This window comes from Phallusia mammillata, chromosome 8 (genome assembly GCF_965637545.1).
Source record: "Phallusia mammillata chromosome 8, kaPhaMamm4.hap1.1, whole genome shotgun sequence".
Taxonomy (NCBI): Eukaryota; Metazoa; Chordata; class Ascidiacea; order Phlebobranchia; family Ascidiidae; genus Phallusia; species Phallusia mammillata.
Window position 1 is genome coordinate 11,235,126 of NC_137259.1, and position 11,260 is coordinate 11,246,385.

Below are 11,260 nucleotides of genomic sequence, written 5' to 3' on the forward strand. Positions count from 1 at the left end.
AGTAAATTATTTAGTTTCCTGTCCCTTGAGTAACAAAGAGTTTAGTGTTAAATCATCCCCTTGGGAAATACGTATCATAAAATTTAGGACAATAAATGGTATATCTTGGTGCTATATAGATCCGTGTAGCTTGTGTATTTCGTCTGCTGTTCAAACTCGTCTTGAATTTAGAACACACGCACACACACGAGTGCTTATCGTCGCGTCTGTGACGTAAGAATTGCACGCTGGCGTACAGCTGCCCGGGTGATGCAGTTCTTGACGCTTGTAAATGACAACTCACAGAAGCGAAGAGACGCATGTTGGCTGCTGACGCTTCGTTCGGAAAGTTTGCACTGATAGCTGAGTGACTTCAGTAGATTAGAGAACTGTGGCTGAAGCCCATTAATACTAAGAGGATTTTTTTACAATACTAATGAAATGACAATAGTTGTACTTTAGGCAAGGTAGTGTCAGTCTACTTTGAGCTGAACCCCAACATATTTCTTCAAACTAATTTGGGATTTTAAAGTCTAGTTTCGTTAGGAGTAAGAAATTTTAAAAATAGTTTAAAATGCCATCAGAAGCGGCCGTGTCGGATCAACAGGACAAAGGACCAAGACGTCGAAGAAGAGTAAGATCTTATTCCAGGGTTATTAAACTTTGTTTGCAAACTTTGCACTTTTAATTACCAGGCCAAGTGTGAAGGTGGGCCCAAGAAGAAACCGATCCGCCTAGTTTCATCCTTGGGTGAGGGAAAACTGCTCGATCGATTCCAGGTAAATACATTTTATCATCACAATGTTTCATGTTTGAACTAACCTAGAAGCTAATTTCCTCAACAGAGCACACTCAACGAAAAAGAAACCAAGAAGAAGTTGCGAGAGAAGAGCGAAATAGAACGAAAGTTTGCCAAAGAAAAACGCGAGCGTGAAATTGCCAAGTTTCAAGAAGAGGTATTGCAGTTAAAGCAGTTCGTTTTGTTGTTTTCCACACGTGCCTGCTATTTCTGTTTCAAACAGAAAGCTTTCTTCTTGATTCTGATAATGGTGCATGCTTTGCTTAATTTAAGGTCGTAGCCATACTGATGTCAAAACAATTGTTTACGCCGTGGGCTTCAACCTTTTTTAAAAGCGACCCCAATTGGGAAGAAAATTAAATTCGCATTTAATTGCGACCCCATTTTTTTCCGATGGGGAGAAAATGTTTCCAGTAATGCCGAAACTAAAACTATTTTCATTTGCCCGCTTTTTTTTTCAAGTAGACATTAAATATTAGCATTCATCGTGCATTGTTACGCTGAAATGTTAAGAACCCAAACGTTTTATTTAATTTGGCCAATCTAATTTGCGTTAAAGCTCACCGGTTTGCAGAAATCAGTAAATTGGTGTATTTTTCTCTTGTGCCCGCTGTATCATTTTGGACTAAATATGTCATTCATGGGGCTCTATCGCGTAACAATGCGTTAGACAACTTCGTAACTATGCGTGTTTTAAATGGATTTGGGTCGCAACTATTCGATATTGGATTATTGCATCACAATGATTAGATTGTGACACAAGGTACCAAGCTGTACCGCATTACATGAGCAAAAGGTTGAGAACTAAAGCAAAAACGTATCATTTTTTGGTAATAAATTCAAACGCCAATAAATTAAATTTATAGCGACCCCAGAAAATGTTTAGGCGACCTCACTTGGGGTCGCGACCCACAGGTTGAAGACCACTGGTTTACGCCATAGGCGCCAAGTTTTACAAAAATGCGAGGTGGCGGACGTAAAGTATGACGTCATTTTATGTGACGTCATAAATGCGTGAAACCTCAAGAACTCAAACTTAAAGCCCAAACAACTTCCAACAGACTGTTCGTCAATATTTTTTAAAAAAACAACAATGTTATTTATTTTGGAACACGCTGTTTTACCGTTTGAAATTGGTTTGGCAATATTTAAAGTGTGTAGTCAAGTTGTTCTTGCTTTGTATCACCTAAAATAACCATTTATTACAGCACAATCGAATTGTACACAATAATAGCCAAACATTCACTGTCAACAATTGTATATTTGACGTCATAAAAAAGGCACTGGCCAAAACAGGTTGCAGTTTTAAGCCACGTTTTGTTGTTTTTTCGCCAGCACATTTATTTAAAAGCTAAATCGTTCCTGACTTTTAGTTTCGACGATATTTCGTGCCAAACCGCTACAAGCAATTAAAAATATCCACGGTGGCCGCCACCGTGCTTTGCAAACCCAAGGTGCCACCCCGCCACCGCCCACTCGGCGCCTAAGGTTTACGCGTCAAACCATAAAATACATTGTTACCAGATAAATGCTTTGTTGGAAGATAAACCGGAACCCGTAAAGTCAAAAAATGATTCGAACAAAATCTTCGTGCCAAAATTATCTGGAACAGTCAAGGTAAGAAATAATTCACTTGCTAGTATTGTCAGCAGATTATTGACAAAAATCTTTACGTTCAACCTATTCGCTAGGGCAAATTTGAGGCACTGGAGCAAAAAAAGCAACAAGAAGAAAAGTCAAAAATGGAGCATGAAAGAAAGAAACGACAAGACAGAGATTTCCGGGAAAAGAAACGAATCCAAATTGAAATAGCAAAAAAGAAGAAGCAGGTTAAAACACAGTTTTTTTTGCGTTTGATGCAATTACTTTTTTAACATTGTTTCTGATCAATATTAGGTGAATCATTCAAACGTATTTTACAATTCTAAATAAAACACGCAAAATATAATTGGTAACGTTTGCAACGACCACTAATAGTCGTAATGAATTGATTATAGCTTCAGGATGCAGGAGAGAAAGACGACGCTCACGAAGAAAGTTTTTCAGTTGGTACCAGAAGAAAACCTGGAAAAATCACAAACAATTTTGAGAAACTTGCGGAACGGAAACAGGAAAAGGAGAAAAAGAAACTGGAAATGGAAAGAAAACTGAAAATTTCTTCTGAAATTAGAGCAGTAAAAGAATATTACTCAAATCAAAATACGCAGGTAACATTTGGTTCCATGTTGTTAAATACTGTTAGGCGCGGTTGCTGAAATGAAAGCAACAGCCAATTCAGTAAAACTTCTTTACTAGGACAGCGATGGCCAAGAAGAATTAATTTCGCCAAAACCCGCACCAGGAAAGTTAAAAAAGAATTTCGATGAAGTTTTTCGCTCACAAGAGGAGCAACGGCGCCGCCATGCGGAAGAGGAAAAGCGGCAAAAACTCGAAGAAGAAAAACAACAAATGCGTGCAGCCAAACTGGTACTGATCGGTACAGCAAATACCTATTTGGTGACATAATTTGGTGTCGTTAAAATGCTTCTAGTAATTTTTCTGCGTCATTTTGAGGTTGTGTCTACTCATAGGCTGGCGGTGACGATTCCGAAGAAGAAGAAGGAGTTTCGTCCCAGTCCCAGTCAAGCAGTTGTGAAAAATTTCGCCCCACTCCAAATCGACTTTCGGCGTCTTTTACAAAGTTTGACGAAATTGAAAAACAGCGACTTGAAGATGAAAGAAAGGCAATCCGTGAGCAAAGAAAAGCTTTGCTGGAAGAGGAAAAACGGCTCTTTGAACAATCTAAAAGGTCACTTCAGGACGACGATGAAAATGAAGAACAAATGGAACCAAATGAAACAAATGTGGTAAATTGAAAAAATGCATCGTTATCAGCTGCATGTAATCTTTTATAGGCAAACTTATATTTGCGGGTTTTGTAGGAAAGGCACTGTTTTGTTTATTTACAGTTATTTAGGTACACTGAAATAAACTATTGATCAAAGTTTATTTACAGTTATTTAAACTTAAAATTCCCAACCTTTAGGTTACATCTCCGGGGCGCTTAGATTCCTCACTCACGAAATTTGACATTATCACACAACAGAAGTTTGAAGAGGAACGTCAGCGCATTTATAAAGAAAGACAACGGCTACTCGAGGAGGAAAATCAAAATTTTAAGAAAGAGCAGGTAAATATTAGTACAAGTTATTGTTGGGGCGATGTTTACAAATTGTTTCGATTTTTTTCATCGCTGCAAACCGGACGCTGCTCATGTAAGTTTAGTTTTAGTTTGTCTTTTTTTGGCCACCTAAAACAATGTATTACTTTAAGTAATGATGTAAATGCAAGCCATAGGCTATTAATAATGAAAACACTTTATTTTTTTCAACTTGCACGTATACCGTTTGTCATGAAGCTTAAGCACTGACAAATGTCTGATCATATTTTTGATTGTTATCATGCCTTCTCAAAAACTAAATATTGTACCGAAGATGCGTTTGAAGAACCAACAAGACGACAAGGCAACTACAGACAGCGAATCTCTTTCAAATGAGTCCGCAAGTGACGAAAGTCCGATTGAAAGAAACTCGCCACAGGAGACAAGATCAAAAAAAATGAAGAAGCGCAGAAAGAAAACAAAACATGTCCCCAGTAAACTCGACTACTCGAAGCTTAAATTCGATGTACTGGAGAGACGGAGAATGGAAAACGAAAGTTTACAAATACAAGTAATATTTCGCAGCAACATTCACGCGCATAAGATAAAATAAAATATCTGAATTTGGGTTTTCGAGTTTGTTTCTTGCTGTCACTAAAATTCTGATTTATGGTACGTTTTTAACAGCAAGAAAGACAAAAATTGTTAAACGACGAAAAGAAATTATTTGAAGAAGCAAGACGACAGCAACAGATACAAAATGAAAATGAAGATGACGGCGATACAAAGGTTTTAACACTTGTCATTGCATTATATGATATTACTGTTATTTTATTACAATAGTTATTCACTTGGGTTTGCCTAATACTTTAAATGCTCTACTGAAAGTCATTAATTCCAAAGTAAAGGTGTTTGTTAAAAAGGAAAATCACACGACCATTTCACCTGGTCGCCTGGACCCGACTCGCACAAAGTTTGACGTCATGACGAAACAAAAACTTGAAGAAGAGAGAGAACGAATCCGGAGCGCCAGAATGAAGTTGATGGAGGAAGAGAAAAAACTCATGGAAGAAGAAAGGAACAAGCTAAAGGTAAATACTAGTTTAACTGGATAACCTTGTCTTTTTTACTTCCTAAACAGACTTTGTGTAATCTGCATTCATTTGGACCATAAAAAGCGTTAACTAAATACAAAACAAATTGGTAGTTGGTAACGGAAGAGTATTTATTTTAAAAGATGCAAGAAATTGAAGAAGAAGAAAACCTTGAAGATTCATTTGCTGGAATTGACGACAAGGATCTTCCCAAACCCCAGAAACTCAACAAGTCATTTACACAATTTGATATTATGGAAAAACGTCGGAAACAAATGGAAATAGATGCACTTTTCAAAGAAAAGGCGAAAAAGCTCGAAGAAGAAAAGAAATCGTTTCAGGAAGCACGAGCAAATATGGTAAATATACATCGCTCAGTCAAATGATGTTGAGTCATTATCGTATACTTTAGAGACAACAACCGTTTAGCGAATCGTAACCAAAGAGAATAGCCCGTCTTAAGGCCTTTAAAGGAATAAAATAGGATGTCATTTTCAGGATTTTGCTTGTTTCGATGTTGTATTTAATAGTAGTTTATTTAATTGATATATTGTCATAGGATGCGAGCAGTGAAGAGGATGATTCAAACGTGGAGATTTCAAATGAAATTTCCCGGAAACCAAGCAAACTTTCCAAAAAGTTTACCAACTTCGATCTTGCCGAGCAGGAGAGAGTGAAAAGAGAAAGACTCGCTGCCCATGAAGACCGCATTAGGAAACTCGAAAATGAAGTGAAATCATTTGAGAAGGAACGAAATGAGTTTCATGTATGTGTTTACTAAGTTACATATTCTACAAAGATCGATTGCCAATAACTACACTTGTTTTCTAATTAATCATGCACATATAGAAAACGCTAGTATTGTGTAAACGCTAATACGAATAAAAAGGCATGCGTCAAAATTGAACAGCAAATTGCTCTTAAGGTACGTTGCTTGTAAATTTACAAAAGAAACAAATAATAAGCGTCTTTTAACCATGTGGATTTGCAGGATAGCGATGATGATATTACCAGTGGAACAAAGGCTCTGCTGAAGTCGAGTCGAGACAGTCCACGTCCACGAAAACTTGCAGCATCCTTCACCAAGTTCGATGTGATGGAACAAAAGCGACGCGAGGAAGAACGAGAAAAGCTGCAAAAGGAAAAGGCTCGAAGACTTGAAGAAGAACGAAAGCTTTTTGAGCGATCCCGACTTGAAGCGGTTCGCACAACTTTAAATGCTTGTTTAGTTCGCACAACTTTTAAATGCTTGTTTAGTTTGAAGATCTTTGGTTTTTAGACAGGGTAGATGCGTAAATTGTAACATGGGAGGAATAGGGTATTGCCATAAAAAGGCAATGTTGCTCCGTAACGGAAACAACATTCTTCGACATCGAATTTTGGGTTTTACAGCTAACAATTACTTCAGTAGCATTAATATAAACAAACGTTTTTCCCCTTTATTCTCTCAGGAGCAAAATGAATCGTCCGCAGAGGAGGAAAACGGTAGAGATTCCCGGGAAGATTACATCCGGGATGTGAAGAGGATGAACGTCAGGAGCAAGATCGAAGCTGTTATGAAAGCGCAGGAGGAAGCGGAAAAGAAGAGAATAGAAGAAACAAAGTTTTGTCGGATGACCGTAGAACAACAAGAAATGTTCTTAGCAAGAGAACGACAGGTTTGAAAATTGTTTTCAGACAGTTTCCTTTAAACAGAACAAAAATGAATCAAGTTTACTTCAAACATGCATTTTTTATATTACTGAGATTATCTCAAATCCAATAGTTTCATTTTGCTTGATTGAATTGTGTGGTATTAAAAGCGTTATGGTAAACCAAAACACAAACTAGCAAATAAACCTATTCAGAAAAGTTTAATTTTGTGCATTTTTATTGCACAGATAAACTTCCTGAAAGAGCAGCTTGCCCGAGCCAAAGCTGAAGATTATTCCAACGAATATTCAGAGTCAGATGGAAGTGATGAAGAAGGAGAATATTATTATTATTACACTGATGAGGATGAAGACGAAGAGAATGGTGACTTGGGGGTGAGTTTTATTCTCACAAAAAAAAACTTTTTATGACTGGTAAAAGTTATAGAAATGTCATATTTTCTTGCGTTTTGATAAGGAAAACATGTTTTTTATATCTTTTCCATGTGTGTATTTTTTCAACATTTAACAAAATTATGTGGATTTAGTCGTCAGAAGAAGAAATAGAAGAAGGTGACGAATATGCAGAAAAGAGAAGTAACGAAGGTATAAGTTGTTTATCACCAAATGATGTTGAACATTGCATATCAAAGCACTCACATAATGTTTGTGCTTTAATCCACAATGACAAACATATGCGACAAAAACATTGTTTAATTTAAAATGTCAAGCAGGTTCGGAAACAAAGTCGACAGTAAGTGAGGGAGCAAGCAGCAATGGATCTGGGGCGTACAGCGGTGCTCCATATTTTGTACAAACTTTAAGCAACCTTTGTGTAAAAGAAGGTGAACCAGTCCGATTTGACGCGAACATCAACGCTAATCCACATCCCAAGGTAAGTGACATCATTGATCATTTAATAAAATAAGAAAAAGCAATGACATATGCAGTTTTGTTTTGTTTTTGTTTTTAAGGGTTCGGGTTCGGTTCAATTTTTAAAACTGTATATTCTTGGGTTCGGGTTTTGTTTCGGTTTGGGCAAATTATCCGGTCCGAACCGGTTTGCGGTTTTTAAACCGGTTTAAATTTTTATTCGTTTTAATTTAATTCTATCCATCATCTACCTGGCCTTACCAAACTCCAAAAGAATTTTGCCCGTGCACTGTTATTTTTGACACGCCCTACAAGTGTTAACTCGTGTATTCTTCATTACGCTGTTTTGATAAAAATCACAAAATATAAAACTGCATTTTTTACTGGTTCGGTTCCGGTTTCGGGTCCAACGCCAAACAAAATATGGGGTTCAACTCCGGTTCGGGTTTTTAGAAAATCGTAACTAGCGGTTCGGGTTCAATGAAATTAACCGTTCAAACCGGTTCGCGGGTTCGGGTTCAGTTCCGGTTCGACTCCCTGGACATATCTGAAGGTCTCTTGTATCGTAGTCTGAACCAGTGTTTTGCAACTGTTTTTTCGTGGTGTAACTGTAACCTAACCAAAACAGTTATACTCGTGAACAACCACAGATATCTTAAAATTCACAAATTGTTTCCCAATGTTGTTTCTTGTGTTTAAGCTTGTATGTCGCCAAACTTATACATGAGACTAGTTTCACCAGAAACAGAATTAAAATCCAAAAACGAATCCAAAGAACATGAATATCAGTACAAGAGATTTCAAACCAAAATGCTAAACATAAATATATAGGCGCATGCATGGTATGCATTGGAAAATTAGCTATTCACAAACACACAAAACAAGACGTGTATTTGCTGCATGTGTCCCAACGACATCTAATCAATTCAATTTTATTTGTCGAACTATTTAGGTGACGTGGTACTTTAAGAACCGGGCGATCCGTAACAGTGCAGATTATCAATACATCAACAAAGGAACGCAATATTCTCTCTATATGACTGAAAGTTTTGTGGACGACAGTGGCGAATTTATGTGCAAAGCTGTCAATGATAAGGGGACAGCAACCAGCAAAGCAATGCTTAATGTCACGGGTAAGTTGTAAAGATATAAATAACGTAAAAAGATGAGGTCAAAAGATGATGCCAGTGATATGAAGGTGCCTTTTGTTTAAGCAACTCCTCTTTTCTTTACTGTTTAGGTTGAATTATATCTTCTATATTCGCAGAACCTGATGTGGAATGAGCCATGCTGAAAGTTTCCTGTTTTTTTGTATTTTCAATTGAATATTAGCAATTTGTTTGCCATATTTTCAAAAGTTTACTGTTGCAGATATTCTTACCAAATTTGTTGACACCGATATTTCCCATATAGCATAGACTTGAACCGAATTGCTTCACTCGCTCATTATTTTTTTACTAAATGATTAAAAGCATTGTCATGGAATGCGTGTTTATCATGTGGTTATTCACTCCGTGATATTAACTTTTCTAGTATCTTAATGTTTGTAAGTTTTTGCGTTGCAAATGTATTTATGCATGTTAAAGTATCACAATAATACAAATTTGCACTGTACAGATTATTGCCTTATTTTTTTAATGTTCTGTTTAACCGGGCTTTCATTGTAACAAAATTTCAAAGTTATATTGGAACTTGATAGCACATAAAATTAAAACTGCGAAACAAATCATGTACTTAATTTTATACATTTCGGCGCGATTTAACAAATTTAGAAGTTTTTTTCAGTAGCCGCTAGATGGCACAAACACTACATATGTTGCGTAAATTTTATCATGGCTCTTGGTTGCTTACAGACTTATTTCAATGCAACCTTTTACATATCTATCTAAATCTCACAAAAGCACATCTTGTAAATACCATTGCGTGTTAAACAGCTAACTCGTTGGTTATCTGATGTCGACTAAACCAGGCTACGTCGCTATCTTTAATAGGATTTAGTCACATGAATGTGATACTGGCTTCGAAGTCAAACAGACACTGTATATTGAAGTATTTTTGTTTGATCTGTTTTGTGGATTTCGTAGCCGAGTATCTCAAAAGTGATCTTCGGCCTAAGCCAGAAGATTTCAAAGATAAAGACATAGCACATAAACAACAAAAAACCTGTTTTAGTGAATAATTTGCTTTTTACTTTCAATCGTGAACATTTAAGTACACAAGCTTGCTAAGAAAATGTTAACTTCTTAGTTTTGTTTAAACTCAAAGCACCTTAAATGCAAGTACTTTCTATCTTAAGATGGATGTTTTCCCACTGTGGTTTGTAACATTTTGAGAAAGACAGGGTGTTTTTAAGTAGGCATAGAAAATTTACAAGACTGCTGGTAGTTAAAAACGATACTTAGGTAAAGGACATTGGGCTTTTATTTTAGCAAAAAAATACGATAACTTGTCTTGTGAGTAGCAGACATATCAATTCTCCGCATAATTTTTTCGTTTATTCTGGTCACAAATCAAATATCTTTTTCCTGTTGTCCTTTTTTCGATTCAAATGGTTAATTACCAGCAAATGTGCAGCAGTTTGAACTTAAAGCATTAGTACTGAGTGTTACCCAAACATCTCAAACATTGATCCAAAGTATTAACTTATATAGCTGTCTGTGACCTCTCGGGTTTAATTTAATTGCATGACGGTGAACAAATCGCATTGTGACAAATCTCAAATTTACCATGAAGTAAATAATAGCTTCCATCCGAGTCAAGTTCCATGCTGTGAAGTACACGCTGCTGCATGTTCGACAGTCGATTACGGATCATCTCGGAAATGAATTCGTTCCGTAACAGTTCGCAGTTGGCAGTCACTTTTGTAAAACAGTTAGTTATGTTTAAGATGCTGTTTTTACGTTGTGGAGTTGGGTTAAAAATCATATTTATTTTACGTTTCGAAGTTTATTAAACACTTAAATGTAAACCTTTTTGACAGAAAGTTTACCGTGTTAAAATTTACAAAAAGTTAACCCTGCTAAAATTTACAACAAGCAGCCTCTTAGTAACATGTTTCTTTTTTTCGGAAAAGTGGTTTTAAATGTATTTTACATTTTAAAAAACAAGGTTTCAAAATATGTGAGCTTATAAATCCAAAACCACACTTTCTTGCATTGTAAACGTGTTGCGGAGTTGGGGGTGAAGTTAACATACAAGATTCATGGACAATACCATGATACTCAAATCCGTTTAATTCCGTCGTCGACACCACAGTACACAGCTTGCCAGCTCGTAGCAGGACACTTCTATCTTCTTCCCATCGGGTGGTTGAAGGGAACGCGTGTTACGATACACTCGACCTATTGTTACTTAATTGTGATGGAATTGATAAACAGTGCTGCAGTCTGACGCGGCAGTTTACTCTCCAATGCGATGATGTTGAAAGAAACAGGCAAGATTTGAATCAAAGATGGTACCTTAAGTGATGGAATATTTGTTGAATAAATTAGGATTGTTAGTAAGCATTTTTTGAAGAATTTTGTTATTGTTGTATTTTTGTCAATTGAACTGACGTAAAAAAAAGCTAAACGGTAGTGCAGTCACAATAGATGTAAAATGTGAAAATATTAACGACTCTGTTTAAAAGTAGCAAACGTTAATCTCAAAGTCACGCCATCATTGATGCCAGTTAAATTGACAGTTCTCAAGTTTGTTTGGTGGCAAATCAATTTGGCCTGGTGGTTTAGTGTGTAAACTTTTCGAT

General features: G+C 36.5%; 1 protein-coding gene across 2 annotated transcripts; it reads left to right on the plus strand.

Moving 5' to 3' along the window:
- The first annotated feature begins 343 nt into the window (after window positions 1-343).
- On the plus strand, window positions 344-9,129 carry LOC145203761 (uncharacterized). Of its 2 annotated transcripts, none has more exons than XM_080076063.1 (21): window positions 344-613; window positions 675-758; window positions 825-935; window positions 2,303-2,395; window positions 2,470-2,607; window positions 2,776-2,985; window positions 3,074-3,244; window positions 3,349-3,624; window positions 3,804-3,947; window positions 4,252-4,488; window positions 4,605-4,706; window positions 4,841-5,008; window positions 5,155-5,370; window positions 5,571-5,777; window positions 6,003-6,212; window positions 6,463-6,669; window positions 6,892-7,038; window positions 7,191-7,248; window positions 7,377-7,537; window positions 8,468-8,648; window positions 8,756-9,129. In XM_080076063.1, exons 1-21 carry the CDS (start codon window positions 554-556, stop codon window positions 8,758-8,760), a joined length of 3,186 nt encoding a protein of 1,061 aa, XP_079932189.1. In that variant the 5' UTR covers window positions 344-553; the 3' UTR covers window positions 8,761-9,129. The 2 variants fall into 2 exon arrangements, with proteins under 2 accessions (XP_079932189.1, XP_079932187.1); XM_080076061.1 differs by having other exon boundaries at window positions 8,783-9,129.
- The last annotated feature ends 2,131 nt before the right edge of the window (window positions 9,130-11,260 follow it).

Coding starts and splice junctions, on each gene's coding strand:
- LOC145203761 (XM_080076061.1), top strand. CDS start 554: ATGCCATCAGAAGCGGCCGTGTCGGATCAACAGGACAAAGGACCAAGA. Junction 614..674: donor GACCAAGACGTCGAAGAAGA/GTAAGATCTTAT, acceptor TTTAATTACCAG/GCCAAGTGTGAAGGTGGGCC. Junction 5,371..5,570: donor AGGAAGCACGAGCAAATATG/GTAAATATACAT, acceptor ATATTGTCATAG/GATGCGAGCAGTGAAGAGGA.